A 23002-nucleotide genomic window follows, 5' to 3' on the forward strand; every position below is an offset into this window, starting at 1 on the left:
TGTCATTGCCAATATAATCTGAGAGTTGGTGAGATATTTTCACCTGGATGGCATCACATTCGCATAACTAGTCGTCCTACTAATTCTTTCTGCATATATCTGAATCTAATTTGCTGTTGCTCAACTCAATAAGTTGTAAAAAGGATATATCAATTTATCAGGCCTTGAATGCAAATCAATGGCTTGACCGCGGACATTGGAGATGTAAGAACTCATGGAGCTAGCTAGGAAAACAGTCAAATTGCTATTTGACTATGTCAGCTTCGAATTTGACCTTGAATCATGTTTTCTTGTTAACTGGTGTTTGTTCTGATGATATCTCGAGCAAGCACATTACAACACACACCTGGCATGTAATTGGTCAAGATTCAAGATGTTGCAGGAAATTTGAAGACACAAGGCCAGTGACATCAGCAATTTGGTTAATGCTAAACCATTATCTGGTCCCAGCTTTTGTTGTATAGAGGTTTGTTTTCTTCCCTATTTAAGTTGATTGCTTGCATATTCTAATATAGACGACAATGTTCATAGCTGAATTTGACTCCATAAGATTGTCAAAGGAGCTTTTGGAGAACCCTTACCAAATTTAGTAAAAGTTTTCAGTTTTTTGGACAAAATAAAAAAATAGGATAATTACATTTACACCCCTTGATCTATGGTCTGTTTACGCAAATCACCCCTATCTTTTAGATAATTACACATACACCCACCAAAATATCATTATCATTTACACAAACCACCCCTTACTTTTTGAAATATTACACACACACCCTAAAAATGTTAGTATCATTACATAAACTACCCCTATTCTTTGATTGTCAGGGGTAGTTTTTGTAATTATGCAAAAGACATGGGTGGCTTGTGTAAATAGACCATAGGTCAAGGGTTGTAAATGTAATTATCCCTAAAATAAATACAGATTCTGAGCATGTCTCAAAGGTGAGGAAAAAATGTGGTTCTAAAGATAACTAGTAAGCTCAGTGTTAAAAGGGTGGTCACAAAGAGTTTTTTTAGTTATTAATGTGCTCTTGTTAACCTGAATTTCTGATACTTGTTTGTTAGAATGAACTCGACATTTTGTCAATGATCATGGATTTGGCTTTTCGAATAGGATTCATACAAGGGAAGTAAGTTTAATGTACATTGTGCTTTTTGGGATATAAGATTATGAAAATGTATGGTGGAAATGCATAAAGGAAAAGAAGGATAATATTCTTAATGCTGAAGCTGAATTGCACGAGCACTTCATATGATTGGAATACCTGTTTGGAGTGATGATATTCGAACAAACTTAAAGATATTCCATGCCCTCAGTAGGCTTTTCCTTGTTCCTAGAAATATTATGTTAAAGAAAATATTAGAAGAAATTATATCTTGTTTAACATTTATGTTTGGTTAATAGAATCTTTACAAAATGAAATTGAAAATTGAGGTAACATTCAAACTATAAGTAAAATATTCTTGGAGCTTATCTTGAAGTGTAACCACAGGATTGCACTGCTGTTGCTTTGTCCCCATAAAACAACCAACAAGGTAACTTTTGAAGATGACATAAATCATAAGGAGCACTATGATTCTATCCAGTTTTATCCATTTTATAATATATGTCTGAGATTCTGCATAAAAATGTATATTAGTCATATTCAACTATTCCGTCTGGCAATATTGCAGCTTTGGTATGAGTTGGTAATTGGTTGACCATCTTCCCAGCTGATTATATAACTATTCAAGGAGTTTGAGCAAGTGATTGTAGGAACAATGTTTTGCCTCTAGCGTGTAACAGTTTTATTTGACAGTGGGTTTGGCTATTCTTGGTAATTACAATGTAAATTTGGAAGTGGGAAGTTTTAGTTGATGTTTGATACATCTAGAACATCAGAACTCTTTCACTACTTTTTCTCCATTTGGAGGATGATTAGTTGCAGTGAAGTGAGGGATGGGCATATTTCTTTTGACTTGTAAATTTGAAGCATACTCTTTTGGTAAAATTAGTTATGCAAACACTAAGACACATTTGAATAGTGTCTGTGTGTGTATGCATCCATGTAAATGATGTACTTACTGCAAACCAGATGTAGAAAAGATTAAATTATAAAAGTATCACAAAGATCACATGTGGCTGGAATATAATTGCGTGTCCTTGTGCATAATTTACGTCCGGTACTGTCTATAACTGAAAAAATTGTTTGTACGCAGTTCTTTTCTTCATCGATGTCCTTGTGCTGTTTATCAGGCAGATTGTTATGTGTACAAGGGCATCCAACTAACATCATGGGTAATAGCAGTAAGTTTATTCTTACATTGGGTTTAATGTTTTCCAATCTTATACTACAAAGCTATCATGACAACTTAGATTTTACTGATGCATCTTTCTATGGTGGATTTTTATTTATTTATTTTGTTTTTGGAGAGGGGTTTTTTCTTGTGGTGTTGGGAACAAGCAGAAGCATGTGTGATCAAGTTTTTCATCATCAGGTGTTCTCATAGAATTTCCAGATTTTTCTATCTTCTGTAGTCTCCAAAATTGATTGCATGTATATAAGCAAGTCAAGCTACTCCGATGAAATACTAGACAATGTTGATGGGTTTGCATGAACTAGATTTGCTCAAGGTTGGCATATCTTTATTTTCAATCTTTATTCATTAGGTTTATAGATTAATCATGTAGAAGGTCGTCTTGGTCTAGCACCTTATTGTAGTCTTGTGTAGCATTAATGAGTGTGCTTTTACAAAGATCCATGTTCAATGTTTTCCTGCAGTTCTATTATGGGATTTGCATGATCAACTCATTGTACTACGGAAGGTGATATTGGTGCTATCTGTTCAATGGGTTTGGCTAGTGTTGGTCGTATCTTTTGAGTGCTGGACCTGCTCATTCACAAATGCGTCCAAGAAGTTCTGCAGGTATGCTATGAAGCTTTCATTTTGGTTTATAGCTTCTATCAGCGAAAGTGTGGTCGATCAGTAGACATGAAAGAATTAGTGACTTTTGAGATTAAAAAGCTCTCTTGAGCTATAAATTATGCATATGAATTAGGTTGATTTGCAGTTCTATGCTCATTCCATGTTCTTTTGGAACCACATCCTCCCCGTTATACATTATAATATAAGTGACCTTTCCCACACTAAATTGTTTTTTGAGATTCGCATGCTTGCTTGAATATTGGTATTCAAGTCAATTCACTGAAGCAACAATCGACTTTCCTCCACTAAATTGACTGTACTACAGGATATCTTCTGCATGTGATTCTATGGCAATTATTTGCAACAGAATGCCAGTAAGATCGACACAGATATGGTGAAATTCAGTGCAGCATAGAGGCATGAACTGATGCGAGTCCCATGTGGACTGCTCTACTGGAAAGCCGCATCAGAATCCCCAAGCATCCTTCTATTTTGAAGCTGTTTTTGATCCATGGTCGTGAATACTATGTATTTTAATTTGCATTTGGATGCAGTGATGCTTAGATCATCTCAAAATTGAAAATGAGATGCAGATTCTGTTGCGGGCCTGAGAGCTCCGGCGATGGCAAAAACTGGTGAAGGATAAAATTTGCATTCATTGGGGGAGTTTACTCTTTGAAGGCTCTGTATAGCGTATTGAAATTAGCAACAGGATTCGTAGCCAAAACTCAAAACGCATTTTGTCCGAAAATTCTTCAGATTTTGTCCCCAAATTTCAGTATTTGGAGTTATTAAATTCACTACACCTACCAATGATGTCTTAGTCTAGTGGCTGAAACTAATGTGGAGGTGTTGTGAACAAGTTCTTTTTCATGGCTTCGAGTTTCATCGATCATATCTTACTTTACATGAGTGTTTGAGTTATTTTAATTTGTTATTGTTTTTGGTCATATTTATGTATTGATAAAATTGAGCGCTTGAGTTATTTTAATTTATTATTGTTTTTAGTAATATTGATGTATTGATTGAATTGATACAATTTATTATTAATCTTACTTATACATATGCATTTGTTGAAAATCAAAATATACTAAAAAAATTGTACTACATTTGTTTGGATAAATTTGTGTTCCAAATAATTTGTAATCCTTGGATACTTATTTTGAGATATTTGTAGCAAACATTGTGCATCGTATTTTGAACTCTTTTAGTATGAACTCATTTGAAATTTTTTCTTCAAATTCCTAATGTAAATCTAAACTTATCCATTCGAATGAAGCATTAGATTGTACTAGAAAATATTAATTAAGAACAAAGTGTTATTTCCAATAATTTTGATGTAATTATTTAAAAGAGTTAAAATTTCAAATAATTTAATAATTGAATTAAGAGAGAGGAGAAGAGAAGCGCGAGTAGATAGGAAGTGACGTGGGCACATGCGCGGTCTAAATTGCATGATGAGATCTCCATACCCCGTATCAGCTTGGAGCTAAAATCGCGTAGGAGAGTTACCTCAAAAGCGAGTCTTCAGCATATACCGCTGTTTGGAAACACGACGTCCGTTCTAAACCAGAAAGATAAGATGGGATAACAGAAAGCATGAAGGAGGTGCAGTGCTTTCTCACTGTTTTGATGATTACTGCGCAATGGCGCTGTCTACTCCAATTCCTCCTTTATGTTCGCCTTCAAAATCCCTCCTGAGTTTGAAATCTTTGAAGCCATTGAATCCGCTTCTTGTTTATTCCCATTCTTCGAGGCCAAGAACACATTTTTCACACACAAAAAGTAGGAGGCTGAGAGTTGAAGCTACTGCCATTCTTGATTCCGGCAATGGGTCTGTTGGCGTGGCACCAGAGAAGGAGGATGAAAGTGCTCCTGCTAGTCCATATGGCAGGCAGTTTTTTCCTTTGGCTGCTGTTGTCGGCCAGGTTCCACCCCCTCTCTCTGTGTGTGCGTGTGTGTTTGCATAGTTAAATGTGATCTTGATTAATTGGTTATTGAACTGATTCCTCTTGATGGGTTTGTTTATAATACTTGTGATTTGGGGATAACTTTGTAATTATGATGCTAAAGGTCAGATGAAACCTGAGATATTTGTAAATGACTTGCAATTCTTCTCAGTATTTGATTCCCAGGTTAAAAAATCTTTGTAATAGACTAAGATGTAACTCTGTGCTTTAATGATTTGCATATGCTGCATAATGTGATGAGTGAGAGTAATTGTATCCCGTCCGCATCGAACTGCATGTATCCTCCTCTATGGTCCTTAGTCTGCTTAAGATCGCTTCAACCTTTCTGTCTCTTTCCTTTTCTCCGTACTCTGTGTTTATTTATTGTTACTTTGATTTGGTTTTTTTATGCTGTTCCTATGGGGAACTTATAGTGTGTCTTTAAAGATGACTCTGGCTCGTTGAATATCTTCCCTTCTCTTGTTGGTTTAAATGAAAGGAGGCAGAGTAATCTTCCTTTCTTGAGGTAATATCCACGTATAACTTAATCCATTATAGAAGATAGGTGGCTTATTTGGTTGAGATAATATTTAATGTATATTATGGTATTACTGTCTAGTGTAGTAAAATCAGTGGGAAAGCATTTTTCTGTGCCATGTTGTGCTGTAAAAGTTCAATTTTTCTGAAAAAGGACATTTATGTGAAAACGCATAAATATTGCGGTGTGCTGGATTTCATAGTCGTACTTGGGTAAAGACATGTTTATATTCACACTACTAGTCATTTATATAATTAGTATGTAATATCAGAAGTTCTTTATGAAGTGTGTATATTGACTTCTTATACAGGATGCTATCAAGACCGCTCTTTTACTTGGGGCTGTAGACCGTGAGATTGGAGGAATAGCAATCTCCGGAAAGCGAGGAACAGCCAAAACAGTAATGGCCCGTGGTTTGCATGCAATTCTTCCACCTATTGAAGTAGTTGACGGATCAGTTGCAAATGCTGATCCAGCATGCCCTGAAGAGTAAGGTTCACTAGATCTGGCAGCTCAATTAGATGCTACGGATTTCAAGTTTCAACATAACTTGGCATGATAAATTGTAATGCAAAGGATATAGTTGTTTCCTCTTTCCTTATTTATGCATGCTATGCGACCTGGGAAGTTCTTGTGGTTCACTTGGCTCATGAATATTGCTGAATTGTTATCTTGCATATTAAACTCTCGAGGATTGATTTGTTGAAAAATGAGTAATAATTTTGAGAATAATTTCTTATTTGTTGCAGTTAGATGAGATTGGGGAACATTAGGTTCAGGGACTATATCACTATATCAGTGGGACATTTGCATAAAGATGATTGCTCGGCTAACAATACTTTGATATTGGATCTAGAACCAAATGATTTTGACTCAGACCTTTTCTAGTTCAGCGGCTAACCTTACCTCTGTTGTTCCACTATATTGTTTTATAGTTGTATGTGAAGAAATTATGCACTTTAGGTTTCAGCCTTTTCAACGGTCACTGTCATGCTTTGAGTTATATTGTTCTTCATTACCTTTAAATTAGTAAATTCTTATAATTTTTGAAGGTGGGAAGATGGGCTTTCCAACAAGGTAGAGTATGACTCTGCTGGTAATATAAAGACCCAAATAGTCAGGTCACCTTTTGTTCAGGTAGTTTATGAATAAGAGAGTATTTGTAAATAAAAAGATCTATTTGGTATTCTCTTAATTATATTTGTTCTGCAGATTCCTCTTGGTGTTACGGAGGATAGACTAGTGGGGTCTGTTGATGTTGAGGAGTCTGTAAAATCTGGAACAACAGTTTTCCAGCCGGGGTTACTTGCAGAGGCTCATAGAGGAGTTTTATACGTAGACGAGATAAATCTGTTGGATGAAGGTATCAGTAATTTGCTGCTTAATGTTTTGACGGAGGGAGTCAATATTGTAGAGAGGGAAGGGATCAGCTTTCGTCATCCATGCAAACCACTTCTGATTGCTACTTATAATCCTGAAGAGGGTGCTGTCCGGGAACATCTACTGGACCGCATAGCCATAAATTTGAGGTAAGACTGATGGTCGTTTTCTATGTACAGTGTCTTAAAAGTATGGATAGCATTAAAAGGTTTCTTTCTTTTTTTGATTGGACTATAATGTCCTTATAATTAGTAGTTTTTTTAGTGGTATTTATGTTTATGAATATTGTGATTATTTAAAGCTTAATTTGGTTAGATCTTAAATTAATAAAATATCTTAATTAAATTGAATGTTGATAGTCTTCTGATAAGATTTCATTGAATGGATTAGATTCATTTCTAACTTTCTAAATTCCTATAATTAGCTTTCTAAGTACATTTTATTGATGTATTTACATACTTATTTTTCCTTTTTAAAGAATCTATTTATGTTTATTTAAACTACTAAAATCTATGTGCATTGCCCATATTGCAAGTGCCTTTTTTTTTAACCTTAATTATCTTTGCTTTCATTAAAAAATTCAACAAATTAATAAGTATTTTAGGTCTCGTGGTCTATACTCTATTTAATTTAAAGTAACGGTCTGAATCCAATATGTATTAATAAATACTTCAGGAAAATAACTAAAAAGTAAAAACAAAGAACAAAAAATATTTTTATATAAATGAATAACCTATACTGTGTATATATATCAGAAAAAAATAGAACAGAAATAAATATGTAACAGTAATATAAGAAAAAAAAATCAAATTTGTATAATTAAAATATATATCTACTTATAGATAACTTTAATAAAACATATATACTTTTTTACTTGATCTTCTTCCCCATCTCTGCCGGCGACAAACCTATGTTTCCCCTCCCCACACCATACCCCCCTCTTTCCCGTATCCCTGCCTCTATCATCTTCCACTGGCCCCTCTCACCTCCACAGTCCTCACCCCCGCTTCTGCCCACACCAGCATTGGCCCTAAACCTTGCCCCTCTTTGCCGATAAATGGTGCTGCAGTCCCGCCCTTCACGCCGCCATCCTCTCATCCCCTTCCACATTGTGTATATATACATATCTATACTTATATAGATATAGAATATAAAATAATATATACATCATATGTAATTAGTAATATAATTTTCTATTATATAGATTTATTAATGTATAACAATTACGTACTTAAATCTGGATTGTTGATTTAATTTAAATTTTGTTTGTTGATTTATATCACTTAAGATATAGACATGTTGATATATATCAAATAATATCCAACAGTTTAAGAATAAGGGTACATATGTCATTTTTTAAAGGGGGCAAAAAGAAATTCGCATAAGAAATGCATGTTATACACTGCCAACATTGGGGGTCTTTTTCTCATTTGTTTTTTCTTTTCACAAATTGGTTTGTTTGGTAATTTCTTTTACATTTTTTTTTTTTGAATATGTAGACTTTTGCAAGTGTTAAATTGCATTAAGCCCTCAAATTTAAGAGAAATAACCATCTCTCAATTTGTACTTGTAGAACTATGATGTGATGCCTCTGGGACATTCTTGTTGGTTAGCTGTTTGTTTCCTTGCTTTTGAATACTTAACATTTGAAGTTTCTCATCCGCTAATGTTATCATTTATTGTTTCTGCGTTTAAATATTGTATTACTGTAAATGACACCATCCTTCTGCAGTGCAGATCTTCCAATGAGTTTTGAAGATCGTGTTGCAGCTGTTGAAATAGCGACACAGTTTCAAGAACGAAGTAATGAAGTTCTCAAAATGGTTGAGGAAGAAATGGACTATGCAAAGACACAGGTAATGCTGGTTTTATAGATATGATAAATGCCAATTATCGTGGAGGATATCACTTGTAATGAATTGGAACTTTTAGATTCCAAGATGAATATGTTATGAGACAAAGATTTCATTGTAAAAGCACATGCTATCCTGTCATATGAATCTTGATATTGGTGGATTTGAACTACCTTGATACACCCAGACATCCACTGTGTGCTTGTTATGCTGTGTTTCACATTTGTTATAGGACTACCTAAGAATAAATAATTTTGGTGAATCTCGAAGATCATAGATGAACAAGTGCTATAGCGTTGCACAATCATGCAGGTTGTGGAGGTTATTCATATATTATTAGGATTATCCATCATGTTGCCACATGACTCTTTGTAGTTTAACACACCTTTCCAAAAGGTGTTACTTTCCCTGCTGTTTGGAGTTTTTTTCTTGAAAGTGTGTGCCATAAAACAATATATCTCTTGTAAGGTCTTGTGGATGCAATGGAATTGGGAACTTCACTCATCAAGGCCCCCGCGCATCTCTTTCTCTCTCTCCGCCTCTGTTAAACCCCTAGCTTTCTCCCACCCAAAAAAGTACTTCTGCTGGTTTCATGACATGTTCTTAGATTTGCATGTTTCTACTGATCATATCTTTGCTAGAAATGAATAAAAGAATTTACAACCTTAACATCCTTGTGGCAATTTTTTTTTTTTTCAATTGTACTTGATTTCAGTGAATACTATAGTTATAACATTGATACTAAAATATGCACATAGGTTTATGTATAGTTATGACTCGTAGATTGTAATGATCTTGTGGTTTATCTATGCAGATAATTTTGGCGAGGGAGTACTTGAAGGACGTGAGCATCAGCAGAGAGCAGCTAAAGTACCTTGTCATGGAAGCCCTCAGGGGCGGTTGTCAGGTTCGTGGTTTAAAAAACTTCTTGATGTTCTAAGCTGCTTTCTCTTACCATGATTAAGGTTCATATGCTTGTCATAGTCGCTGATAGGACATAGTATTTCCGCCCTCATATTAGAAAATATCGAATAAGATGCATTCATCTTCTTGATTTAGAATCCATGATAATTTATTTATATCCACACTCTTTGAGGGTTGACATAACTATAAATATCCTTTCAGATTAAAAATTACTATTACCCTCATGAGGTTTGTTTTGTCTTACATATGAGCCCACCAATCACTGATCAGGTTCCAGCGATTTTAACATGTGATATTCCAAAATACCCTTTGTAAGATTTTGACTATAATTTGACCAATTTCTTGGACCAAAATACCCTTTGGACTAAATTCTAATGTTTTACAAAACTGAGGGAGTTATACTTTATAATTTATTATACATAATGTTTAAAGGTTATATTTCAAATTTTTTTTTTTTGCTAAATAGCCATTTTTTTACCTTTGAAAATGCATCTATATATATATATGCATATTTTGGCCTAAAGGCGTTCTCATGCAATTTTTATATGGTTTCTCAGTTGAGCCCTCATGTTCTACTGAAAAAAGATTGAGATATCAAAAAGATGTAAGAAACATGGGTGTTTGAGAATGCATCCATATATACATATGCAATGTAAGCCAATTTTTTGCAATTTTTTTATGGCCTCTTGATGGATCACTTCATATTCTAGTGAAAATAGATTGAAATATAAAAAGAGATATTAAGCACTTGAATGATCGAAATCGTTGTCAGTATACGATTACATAAACATTCAATATGTATAATGGCGGTGGAATGCAGTAATCAAGTATCGTAGATATTGGATGTTTATGCAGTATATCAGAAACGGTTTTCTTTAAATATGTATGATGCTTATCTCTTTTTTTGATATCCTAACCTGTTTTCACTAGAATATGAAGTACATTGAGAAGCCATGTAAAAATTATAAACAAAGAATTTAGACCAAAATATGTAGGATAAATTACACTTTGCACCCTTGAAAAATTCAAATATGCATTTTACACCATAAAAAGAAAAAAAATTGCAGATTCCACTCTGAAAATCTATTTATGTTGGCACATTAAATTCTTGACACTTTTTAGCCAAAACCGGTGGCAGGAGGGAGAGCAAAATTGTCAAAAAAAAAAAAAAAATTTATAATGAAATTTCCACTAATTTACACTTGCACTATTTGCACATGTGGCTTGCACATGATTTTAAGGAACAGGATTGTATATTGCACCCGCAAGTAATGGTAAATGCTGGATGCATAGTTCAAAAGAAAATATCTAGTTCACATGGTAAAAATTTCAGCCTTCAAAGAATTTACCTTCTATCCCTTTCATCACTAAAATCTGCTCTTCCCAGAGTTTTTCTTTTGAAAGTTGTCAGAGGACAAGAGCTAAAACTTCAAAATGGTGTGAAAATTGGCAAGTTATGGTTGTTTGTTTTTTTGTTCATTGCTATTTGGTATTGATATGTGACATGCAACATAATAAACATGGGAACAAATAAGCATTAGATTGCCAACAAAATCTTATGTAATAAACGTACCATCAAGCAGCTTAATTTAACTTCACATAAGTTGCAATACATTCCCAAAAATTGCACTACTTTAGATATCCCAAAGCACTTTTAATGCTATTATCAACCATGCCGTCATTGCTAAAATGAAAAGGATGTCCTCCCTTGAACGTGATTTTGTCAATTTCTATTTTAAAGTCTCTCATTCCAATCTACAATTTATAGCATTTATCTTTATTGTTTCTTTTTCGTCAATATTTTTTGAAATGTTTTTTCGTATTATTCTTCACAACATCTACTTTTCGTAGCAATCCAATATAATTTTTTCTTGATCTTTCACACGGAATTTTTTTTACCTTTTTGATGTATGAGAGGTAGGACATTTAGAGAAAATAATAAATAAAAATATTTTAATGCATTTGGACATTTGTGAAATCTTATCCAAGATTTTTTTTATTTCAATTAGTGACCATTGGCATTTTATCACCACAATCATAACATATGACTTGTCAATCCTATCTCCAAAGTGCCAATAACTATTTCCACCATTTGAACAAGAAGCTTCCATTTTTTATGTTGTAGAAGTTTCTAATTTGCGTTTGCTATGTTTTGTTTTGTGCAACCAAAATAAAATGGTCAGGTGAAAATTGGTGGGAACTTCATTTTGTTGATGGTTTTGCCCTCCTTCCGGTAGTTGGTTTTGCTGAAAAGTGCCAACAATTCAATATGCCAACATAAATTAATTTGTAGAGTGCAATTTGCAATATTTTCTTGGAGTGAAAAGTGCATACTTAAAATATTTCAAGGGTGCAAAGTGTAATTTAGCCAAATATGTATGCATAGGGGCATTCCTTTGACTATAAATGGTCATAATGATCTAGTTTATAAAAAAAATTAAAATATAAAATTTAACCACATTTAAATCATGACCTTCGAAACCTCCCAACCAAAAAAATGAAAAAATAAAAAATCCAAACACTGCAATCTGGTCCGAAGGGCATTTTGGTCAGAAAAAATAGTTAAATTTTTATGAGAGGTAATATTGAAATATCATATGTAAAATTCATGAGAACTCTATGTGAGACAGGGTATATTTCAGTTACGGCGCTAATAATAATTTTTAATCTAGTAGGGAATGGTAAATTCATGAGAACCCTATGTGAGACAGGGTATATCTCAGTTATGCTAATAGTAATTTTTAATCTAGTAGGGGTGTGAGAATGTAACTTACCCTTGATAATTTGTGTACATATGCCCTTGCATTTTTTGTTTTTGTTAATTATACTTTTCTCTTTCTTTTTTGCCAGAAACACATGAGGGTATTATTGTGCTTTTGCACTTTTGCAACAAGTAGCGTAAGGTTTTTAGACCTTAGGTGGGGTAGTTGGAATTGTCATTCTAATAACAGGGAATTATAAATATAACAAACCTCGGGGGGTGTGAATGTAATTTACCCTTAAATGAATGTGAAAATTCATTGACCACTGTCTCAGTTGTAATTTTTTCGTGTGAAAATATTGGCATGATGACTTTTAAGTCCTGTGCATGTTGCTTAGCCAGCCATGCTGAGCAACAAATCGAAACACCTTGATGCGTGTTGGTTGGGAGGGGAGATAAATACAGTGGAGAATATGAAGAACCATTGTGGGTTTCCTAATGAATATATAATACCTAAGCTATGTATCAATGAGCTCATTCTGGCATTTTTTGATTGTCCACACTGAAATTGCAGGGGCACAGGGCTGAGCTATATGCGGCACGAGTCGCAAGATGTTTAGCTGCTCTAGAGGGACGTGAAAAAGTCAATGTGGATGACCTGAAGAAAGCAGTTAGTCCAATATTCTTGCCTTACTAATCGTTGCTTTACATTTTAGTAGCAATACTAACGTCTAAGAGGCAGAATAAGACGTTTGATGATTTGAAGATACCCATTACTGTTACATAACTTACAATGGCATAACTACTTTATGACACTTTGCCATATTTTACCAAGGTGGTATTAGTTTTGTTTGAGAAAAATATGAAAGAACTTTATATTAGCGATGGTTCTAGAAAAGATTAGATATGCTTGGGTGGTAAGATAGTGGGCCTATTGGCTCAAAGCTACATTACAGGAGACAAAATCCAGCCTTAAGGCAACTAAGTTAAACATTCTACTGCATGTGGCTTTGGAAAAAGATCTAGCTATTATCAGACATTATGGCCTATGGATTCTTCATTCATCTGAAGAGCCTTAAAGGTGATGCAAGAATCATTTAAGAGATTGTTAAATGTTACAACTGATGTTTCTTCTTAAACAGATATTTGAGTTTATTCAACTGATTGCATGAAGGTTTTGGTTGCTTAGTGAGTTTAAACCTTCAATGAGTAGGAAAGAACACATACTACGTACACAAAAGATATAATAAACTGGATACCTTTATTTTCTGGATGTGGTTTTACACCCATATCAAGCAACTGACTGAGGAAAATAACATCAGTCAACCTGTTAACTGCTCCCTTATCAAATATTCTTGGAGAGGATTGTGACAGTTCACTATTAATGCAGGTAGAATTAGTGATCCTTCCACGTTCCATCATTGTTGAGAGCCCACCAGAACAGCAAAACCAGCAACCTCCTCCACCTCCTCCTCCACAGAACCAGGATTCTGGAGAGGAGCAGAATGAGGAGGAAGATCAAGAGGTTTGCTTACAACTCACTAATTTTAATCTGCCACTTGCCTTCTCCAATGCAGAATTTGAGACTTATTGAAGGAAGAAATGACACCTATTAAGAAAGATACAAAAGATTGTTTGCTTTCTTATTAGCCAAAATGTTCATTTTCATGACAGGATGAGAATGATGAAGAGAATGAACAGCAACAAGACCAAATTCCTGAAGAGTTCATCTTTGATGCTGAAGGAGGTTTAGTGGACGAAAAACTTCTCTTCTTTGCGCAGCAGGCACAGAGAAAACGAGGGAAAGCTGGGAGAGCAAAGAATGTTATCTTTTCTGAGGACAGAGGCCGATATATTAAGCCAATGCTTCCTAAGGTCAGATCCTTTTTCTTTCCGTTTCTCTTTAAAGGTGTTTGTTGTTTTGGGACCCTCAAATGGTGGAGATACTATAATTATTAGTTGCCTGTGTAGAAGCATCTTCTTAAGTTTCTTAAACGAGTCAGTTTCCTATATTAAGATAAGTTCTATTTGATTTTATTTTTTATTCTTTTAATGTAGCAACTTCTCTTACAAAGTTCTCGATCAAAGCAGGGTCCTGTAAAGAGGTTGGCTGTGGATGCAACTCTTAGAGCAGCTGCACCTTATCAGAAGTTGCGGAGAGAGAAGGATATCCAGAAGAGCCGAAAAGTTTTTGTAGAAAAAACAGACATGCGGGCTAAAAGAATGGCTCGGAAAGCAGGAGCCCTGGTAGAGTTCTAGTTAAATTTACACCATTTTTCTGTGCTTAATGTCTTTATAGTAACTAGGGGTGGTAAATGGGCGGGTTGGTTGGGTTGGGTTGGGGTGGGGCCACATGAGTTGGGTTCAAAATGGGTCTAAATTAATGGGTTCAAAATGAGCTGGGTTGCAAACTGGTCGGGTTAGGTCGGTGGTAACTGTTTTCTTATATTTAATCTCTAAAACATTCAAAATTTCACATAATAAAAAGATGGCAATATCTTTACTATTATTTGTAATATAATACGACTAAACTTGTGTTATTCATTGTTTTTTGAAAGTAACATGTGCGTTAAAGATTCATTTGTTAAATAATAAAATTGAAAACTCGTAACATATACAAAATACCACATTTTTCAAAACAGATCATGGAATCAATAGATGTGTAATCAGTTTCTCCAAATCTGCTTGTAGAATTGAATTTTAGATTTTCAATCATAATAATAATAGCTATTTGTCTATATTAATTGGAAATATTAGTTCATTATGAATTATTATTAGCTTGATATTTGATATATTTATTGTTGGTATTTGATATGTTGTTTGGAATTCATACTATAGTGGTACATTGTCGATTTATTAAATTAAAAAAAAGAAGGAATTCTACATGATCACATAGAAGTTGCAAGTTTTGGCTATGTTATAAAATCTTAGCTCTCCTTTTGTTCTTCGTTAATTTGAAAAATGTTAATTTGTTTTGGAAAATTTGTTTCTCATAAAAAATGTGAAAAGTTAGAAATGTAAAAGTAATTAGTGAATTATAATACAACTAATCAACAATGAATTTAAACAATTAAACCATGGGTTGGACCTATTTAAGACCCATCACCGACCAACCCAATAAGGCCCATGGTGCAATAAAATTTAATTAAGTTCAACTAGATCATACTAAATATGTTTCTTATAAAAAATGTGAAGAAAAGTTAGAAAATATGAAAATAGTTTGAGATATTAGTTTGACAATGAGTTCAAAACAATTAAACTATTGTTGGACCCATTTTAGGCCTATCATTAATCCACATAAAACTCATCACAAATCCATGTAAGGCCCATGATTTGATAAAATTTAATTAAGTTCGACCCACTTAAACCCATTATAAACCATTTTAAACCCAACCAACACAAAACCACTTGGGTTGGTTGGACCCATGGGTTCTAACCCAAATGGCCACCCCAATTTTATAAACAAGATATTCATCCCTTTAAAGTTTGACGTGAAAGACTTTCTTATAGCTTCTGGAACCCACAAGAAAAAAAGGAAAACTGAATTATATTGTTGAGATTAACCCATATGAAGTATAACATGATATCATAAATGCTGATACATGTATTGTTGACTACCGCTTACTTTTTTAGAGGGTGATGCACTTTTTATTTTAATTTAAATATTTTGAATGGTGAAGTGTTGTACATATACATGAATGGTAATCTTATAAGCTTTTACTTTGTTACTTACAAAGGGCTGATCGCATTGTTATGGATGGAGGATTATATGAAATTTATCAGTTGACGATATGTTAATATGACAGGTTATATTTGTTGTTGATGCAAGTGGAAGCATGGCACTAAACAGAATGCAAAATGCCAAGGGCGCAGCACTTAAGCTGCTTGCAGAGAGTTATACGAGCAGAGATCAGGTGCATTTAAATGATGTTCATTCCAGATTTGTTGACACTAGATCCTGTCCACTCAGTTGTCTCTCCAATTCCTTAAACGATATTGACCAGGATGCGAAAATTGATTAAGGATAAAATAACAGGGATCCTATGTTGATCAACTCTTTAAGGACTATGCTAAACGTCATGTTTATGTTCTGAAGTAGAACTTGATGCAAGGAGCTATGGCCTTGTACTTTGTTTATTTTAGCAATTAGGGGCATCCATATTGATTGTCATGGTGGTCATAATGACTTAATTCCCCGATGCGATAGCAGTTATGATTTATTTTTTGAATTTCTTTGTGATTACGTATTAACGGGTTTAAGTGAACATGTCCCGTCATCTGGTGGAATAGGATACTACCAACCGGTTCAAGCCATTATGATTCCCATCTATTACTATGTGGCCGATGACTGGATCTAGAACTTCATGGGGCTTGATAAGAGATCTGAGTCCATTACTAGTTGCATAGATGAGAAAACAGTTTCTTTATGTTGCATGCATGATCCAATTTAGTAGGAGGATGGCACTGATTTATTTGCTTACTGTTTGTTTCACTTCCTTAAGATAGGGTTTCTGCTGTTTACCAGTATTGGAAAGATAAATTCTGAATTCTTCCGTTTCATTGTTCACTAGAGTTGTTCAAGTTATATTGCGGACAACATGAAATAACTACTTCCATTCTGATTTGAGGTCTGAATAGGTTTGTATCATTCCGTTCCGTGGAGACGCTGCAGAAGTTCTGCTTCCTCCTTCCAGATCAATTTCCATGGCAAGGAAACGTCTAGAGAGACTTCCTTGTGGTGGGGGTTCTCCTCTTGCTCACGGTCTTACCACGGTAAAAGTCTGATGAATTTGATTTACTGACATTCTACTGCAATGTTATGCTCTTAAGTGCTGCCACTATAATGGACTGCAGTGCAACTTTTAATCAATCCAGGACCACATGAACAGATGTTTCTTTCATCTGCATGTGACCGAGCTTCTATTTTTTCTCTACTTCAAAATAAAGATCTGTGTTTCTTCTAGAAGACATCACTCTTCTTGTACTACTGATTTATCATGTAAAAAAGAACTGCTAGCATTGGCATCCCTATTCATGACCAATTGCTAAATGATCTCTCTTCTGCATATCTATTGCCTTTTCACTCCCTGTTTAAACCTTTTCTACAGGCTGTTAGAGTTGGAATGAACGCAGAGAAGAGTGGTGACGTTGGGCGCATAATGATTGTCGTCTTAACTGATGGCAGAGCAAACATATCACTTAAAAGATCTACTGATCTTGAAGCTACTGCTGATATGCCTCGACCCTCTGCTCAAGAGTTGAAGGTAAAACAGCTAAGACATTTTCCGAGTATCCCAGAATTAACATCCATGGAGGCTTCTTTCTCTCCATAAGTACCCGAAAATATTCCCAAAAGTGAAGTATTGGGCTTCCGTAAATGGTTGTGGCCTTGATGGTGAAACCATCAGTCAAGATCCTATATTTCAAAATTGTTCCATTTTATGCCCCACTCCACATATTGTGCCAAGTTTATAAAGTTTGTTTGACCTATATCCTAAAAGAACGCTCTTTAAATATGGAGCATATATTATGAAGTGAAATAGAAGTTTATCAAAACTGGACGAAAGCGATTCAGTTGCACAGGTCCTTTAATTAACCCCAGAAATTAAAACTATCAATATGAAGAACTGATGACTTAATTTTTCTTTCAGGATGAGATTCTTGAAGTTGCTGGAAAAATATACAAAGCAGGGATGTCGGTTCTTGTTATTGATACGGAGAATAAGTTTGTTTCAACTGGTTTCGCCAAAGAGATTGCCCGTGTTGCTCAAGGTAACCTATTTCACATTCAAACTTTTGGAAACGAAGCTTTCAATGACACATTTGTGATTCTATTTCCAGGAAAATACTACTACCTGCCAAATGCCTCAGATGCTGTTATCTCAGCAACAACGAAGGATGCATTGTCAGCTTTGAAGAACTCATAACCATCTTAGTTTTGCTAATGCAGAAGATGTAAATTAAACATGGTGGGTAGTTTGAAAATTTTTGCCTATATTGATATTGTCTCCAGTTGAGATATTATATATATTTTGTTTTCCTCATGCAATTAAGCATGTGTTCAAAGCCATTCAATACATGTGGTTGTTATGAACTGATGAGCAAGCCGGTGATGTCGCATAAATAGAAATAGCTCTTTTTGCTTTTATTTGACGCTATACGTCGCTAGTTACTTTGTATTAGTGAAATAAATAGTGCAAGAACATAGAAGTTTTTTCAGTTTCTTGAAAGTGAAGCAGTCAAATTCATCAAATATTTCGCTTTCTGCTTCATTGGCTTAATACCATCTTATCTTGGCTTGTTGTTTCTTAACTTTTATTTGAACTGTGCATACTGCATACAGGCATGTTCTGGCGAGTTTCACATCCAAACTGAAACTTTTGTAGTATATTTCATGATATGCGATTCAAACAAAAAGCGTATGTTTGTGTAAATTATTAAATAATTGCAGTCCCTTGTAAGAGCATATTATTAATATCCTAAGACTTTGGACTTCATTTTTCTTAAGTAATTAAGAAGTTGCAATAAGTTTGTGTACTGATGTGCCACTTCACTGTTCTATCATAACTGCACGCCGTTGTGCGGAATTGTCTGCTTTATCAACTGAGGGGCTCGACGCTTCTCTGTCATGCAAACCCTTTGTTGCCGTCAATATGGGATGGGAACATGCATTGTGTAGCATCATCAACCTCTCAAACAAGAAGATCAGACTGGACATATAATCTTGTTCTTGCAAATCAACTCAATAACTAGTTACAAGATTAGCCTAAGTATTGATTCCAAACTCAATCTCCTCTTCTCTTCCTTCAACATAAGCCTCGGATATTGGCATTTCAACCTATGTCTTCTGTTACATCATTAATTTTAGAGATAATTACATATACACTTCTTAATTTATGATTTATTTATATAAATTACTCAGTCTTTGCGTAATTACAAAAGTCACTCCCGACAACCAAAAAGTAGGGGTAGTTTGTATGACGTTGTCGATATTTTGGTGTGTAGTTTTTTAAAACTTATGAACGATTTGTGTAAATAATATTGATGTTTGTAGTGAATGTATGTGTAATTCTTTAAAAAATAAAGATCATTTATATAAATAAATTGTAAATTATGGGGTGTAGACTTAATTATCCCTTAATTTTGACAAGATACTTGAAGGGTTTGTAACCTCTCTTTTTTTACATAGAATAAGCAGCCATGTAACCCGTAAACCTTATCACGTGACTGGTCTATGATACAAGAAATTCATTTGTCTTATGTAAGCTGTAGCATAACTCTGAAATTCCATAAACTGCCCTACTCTGACAGAACTGCCACTTTGCTGAATTCAGACAACAGCAGAATGCTATATTTCAAGAGACGGATACACTGATGAAAATGATTGTCAAGATTGCAATACAGTCTGAAAGTAGTTGGGTTGGGGTGGGGTGAGGTGAGGTGGTGGGGTGGGGGGGGGGGGGGGGGAAGGGGGTTTGGGGAATAAGAGGAAGATGCATTGTATAGAAGAAGTGTCTTGTCAACTCCTAACTTCTTTTGCAATTAAAATAGAGGGTCAAATAGTTTCCAGCTACGCTTTGATCTTTTCCCCATAACTCTCCACTTGAGATTGCATATTGATGGACCCCATGTTTAGGATATATCTCCTGAACAAGGGTCCACCAAACAAACGCAACCATAGAAGCCCAGATTGCCACGTGGCACCCTCTAAATGCACACTTTTTCATTATTGAATAAAAGTCAAAAAAAAAAAAAAAAATAATCTTGCTTATATGAACATATATATACATACATACAATCACAACTCACAACTTATTATTATAGTGTAATAAAAAAACAGCATTTTGCTTCAAAACCAAGAAGCCGATATAGAACCTTAAAAGCAAGTGTTTTTGTCGCTATGGCTGATCAGTATTTCTTGCAAAACATTAAACAGTCTTTCTCTTTAGCAGACATTGATCCAAACATTGAATTCATGAACCATTTTCCAGGTCTAAATCCAGGTCATCAAGACACCTCAGACCTGAACTTCCACAGCTTAATGGGATTTCCCCATGACAGCATTAATTTCCATCAGTTGCCAGAATTCCCTGGAAACCTGGAAAATTTCCCTGGATTATTCTTCCTTGATGACAACACTGTAATTCCTCATGTCCCTGCGCCCACCATCTCCAATGACAACAATCATCAAGACAGGAAAAGGAAATCAACCGATATCAGCACGCCTGAAAGCAGTTCTGCAAACAGTTTCTCCTCTGATAAAGGGATTAGAAAGACTAATGTAAGCTTTCGATTCTTGAGTTCTTTTTAGTCGGATTCTTTACCTCGGATTTTTCAGACAATTCTTCTGTTCGTAGGCTGCAGGAAGAGGAAAGAAAGTGAAATCCAATGAAGAGAAAGATGATATGCCAAGAGAAGTGATTCATGTCAGGGCCAAAAGAGGCCAGGCCACTGATAGTCATAGTTTAGCAGAGAGAGTAAGTTCAAATTTACTACTGTTTTCAGCTGAGGCTACTCTCCTAAAACAGAAAATTACAATGATCTGCTTTCTTACCTGAATCAGGTCAGAAGAGGAAAAATCAACGAGCGATTACGATGTTTGCAAGACATCGTTCCAGGATGCTACAAGGTGATTAATTAATATTCTACTCCAACTATATAGTTTTTTCCAAAGTATTGTTCTGATTCTTGATGTAATCATTCTAACATTCCTACCGAAAACGAACAGTCCATGGGAATGGCAGTAATGTTGGATCAGATCATCAATTATGTCCAGTCCTTGCAGAATCAAGTAGAGGTCAGTGATCAACACTTACCACAACAGAAAATAAAAATACAATGATTCAGATCAAAACCTGATATAATTTCTTCTCTCTTCCGCAAATTCAGTTTCTCTCTATGAAGCTTACGGCAGCAAGCACGTTTTACGACTTCAACACCGATGCAGATGGCATCGACACACTGCAGGTGTGCTCCTACAACCTCAAATGAGCACATCAATCGAACAAATATTAGTGTTTTGCGTCATATATATACCACGTTACAAATGCACGAGCGTTGTACATGATGGTTAACTAACGAGAAAGTTTTTGCCTTTGCAGAGAGCAAAGGCGTCCGAAGCCTTGGAGGTTCAAAATGCAGCTAGCCAGGGCATCCCTTCTGCTCAATCTGCCGCATTAGGCCTGAATTTTGGCTATTTTCCTCAACTCCCACACAGCAAATGAAAACTTCACAAATTTTCAGTGTTTTTTCTCAGTTAAATTTGTATACAAGAAAAAAGAAAGGTCCCATATTGGGCAAAAAGGCAGAAGTTAAAAGATTATACTCAACTTGTATCAACTCTATCATATGTTGGAATTCAATTGACCAAATACCAATAATAGTGAAGTGTATAATCTATTTCAGTTCCGCGTGACGTCCAAGAAACGATTTTCAAGATTCCATAAATGTCGATAGTTATCAACGTCAGTTTGAGTTTGAGTACCAGATGTACGGCTCAACGCGTTATTGGATTGGATTTTTAGGCATGAGTCGATGTGGTTCATACACCTGTTGATAGTATGAGACAGCAGCTGGCTAACTATGTACTTCACTTCCAGACATCTTAATGATGTCAACAGGTTGGTTTAGTCCCAAGGATATGAATAGACTCATGTCTTGTGATCTTACAGCATGTTTTATCAATTCTAATCCTTTCTTTGTTGTTGTTATTTGAGGAACTTGTCTTTTTGTTTCTCCCAAGTGGTTGTGTTCACTTGTTTGTCCTCACCCCCTCACAAATTATCTGTTCATGAACAGCAGTCAATTATTGAAAGACAATTCAATCTATATATAGACAAAATTCGTCTTCGTCTTCGTCTTCACATGCTTTTTTGTGACGGTAGAAATTACAATTTTAGTACTGTAACTTAAAAAGTGGTATTTTGGGTTGCATACAAATTGGTTTTCGAAATTAGTTCTATTACTTTATAATTTTGTCAATTTTAGTTGGCCCGAAAAAGTTTCAATTAAATTGTAATTTTGGTTAAATCAATTCATGCAAAACAAGAAATACTAACGCCTCTTAAGTTGTACTACTAAAATTGCAATTTGATTGAGTCAAATACGACTAAATTGACCAAAAAAGGATGAAAATTCTAAAATATAAAGTTACAAAATAAATTCATACAGGACGTAAAATAACACAGCTATAAAATTATCGGCCTAAAATTGCATTTTTCCCTTTATGATAACACGCAATGGTGGTTGAATTAGTTTGACACTATTTTTGGTTATGTGTTAATGTTAAATAGTGGTAATGCTTTGTGAATTAATTACAATTGTGCTCCTTGAGTTTTTCTAAAATTCACTGTTAGACCTCAAAATGATCTAATGTTTGTTCTAATAAAATAAAAAATATATCTTAAACATTTAAAGGTATTTTTTAACTACAAACTAAGTTAACAAGTATAAATCCAAGATTCAAGTTTTATAATACTGTACTTATTTTTAAAAATATTCAGCACATCAACCCCCAATAATTTATATTTCCATAATAACCCCGTAAAAATGATAAAGTAGTACATTACTCCCCAAAATCTATTAATAATTATTGCACGTTAATTACCCCGTCGGCTAATTTTTGTAAAAAATATACTGGAAATATGTCATATGATCTGCACGTGATATTTTTAAAAGCAAACTCGTCTTTTTGCTGAAAAAAAAATAGTATTTTGCTCCTCAATTTTTTAAAAAAATAAAAAATAAAAAATAA

General features: G+C 34.6%; 2 protein-coding genes and 1 long non-coding RNA gene across 3 annotated transcripts; 2 read left to right on the forward strand and 1 right to left on the reverse strand.

Annotated features, from left to right (window-relative positions):
* The first annotated feature begins 4457 nt into the window (after positions 1 to 4457).
* On the forward strand, positions 4458 to 18468 carry ALB1 (ALBINA 1). The gene is made up of 15 exons (XM_011082077.3): positions 4458 to 4832; positions 5702 to 5880; positions 6444 to 6528; positions 6604 to 6920; positions 8504 to 8627; positions 9439 to 9531; positions 12824 to 12919; positions 13640 to 13774; positions 13924 to 14124; positions 14341 to 14496; positions 16056 to 16163; positions 16888 to 17022; positions 17358 to 17513; positions 17901 to 18021; positions 18091 to 18468. The coding sequence occupies exons 1-15, from the start codon at positions 4551 to 4553 to the stop codon at positions 18174 to 18176; spliced, it is 2274 nt and encodes a 757-aa protein (XP_011080379.2). The 5' UTR covers positions 4458 to 4550; the 3' UTR covers positions 18177 to 18468.
* A 1526-nt stretch (positions 18469 to 19994) lies between these two features.
* LOC110012125 (uncharacterized) lies at positions 19995 to 21469 on the reverse strand. Its single transcript, XR_016065781.1, has 3 exons — positions 21329 to 21469; positions 21105 to 21224; positions 19995 to 20607 (listed from the first exon to the last, which is right to left on the reverse strand). It is a non-coding gene; the product is annotated as an uncharacterized LOC110012125 (long non-coding RNA).
* On the forward strand, positions 20150 to 21657 carry LOC105163697 (transcription factor BC1). The gene is made up of 6 exons (XM_011082139.3): positions 20150 to 20530; positions 20607 to 20726; positions 20813 to 20878; positions 20978 to 21046; positions 21139 to 21216; positions 21351 to 21657. The coding sequence occupies exons 1-6, from the start codon at positions 20150 to 20152 to the stop codon at positions 21471 to 21473; spliced, it is 837 nt and encodes a 278-aa protein (XP_011080441.2). The 3' UTR covers positions 21474 to 21657.
* The last annotated feature ends 1345 nt before the right edge of the window (positions 21658 to 23002 follow it).

The sequence above is a fragment of the Sesamum indicum genome, linkage group LG6, assembly GCF_026168435.1.
Source record: "Sesamum indicum cultivar Baizhima isolate 11 linkage group LG6, ASM2616843v1, whole genome shotgun sequence".
In the NCBI taxonomy this organism is placed as follows: domain Eukaryota; kingdom Viridiplantae; phylum Streptophyta; class Magnoliopsida; order Lamiales; family Pedaliaceae; genus Sesamum; species Sesamum indicum.

Coding starts and splice junctions, on each gene's coding strand:
- ALB1 (XM_011082077.3), top strand. CDS start 4,551: ATGGCGCTGTCTACTCCAATTCCTCCTTTATGTTCGCCTTCAAAATCC. Junction 4,833..5,701: donor TGGCTGCTGTTGTCGGCCAG/GTTCCACCCCCT, acceptor CTTCTTATACAG/GATGCTATCAAGACCGCTCT. Junction 12,920..13,639: donor TGGATGACCTGAAGAAAGCA/GTTAGTCCAATA, acceptor CTATTAATGCAG/GTAGAATTAGTGATCCTTCC.
- LOC105163697 (XM_011082139.3), top strand. CDS start 20,150: ATGGCTGATCAGTATTTCTTGCAAAACATTAAACAGTCTTTCTCTTTA. Junction 20,879..20,977: donor TCGTTCCAGGATGCTACAAG/GTGATTAATTAA, acceptor GAAAACGAACAG/TCCATGGGAATGGCAGTAAT. Junction 21,047..21,138: donor CCTTGCAGAATCAAGTAGAG/GTCAGTGATCAA, acceptor CCGCAAATTCAG/TTTCTCTCTATGAAGCTTAC.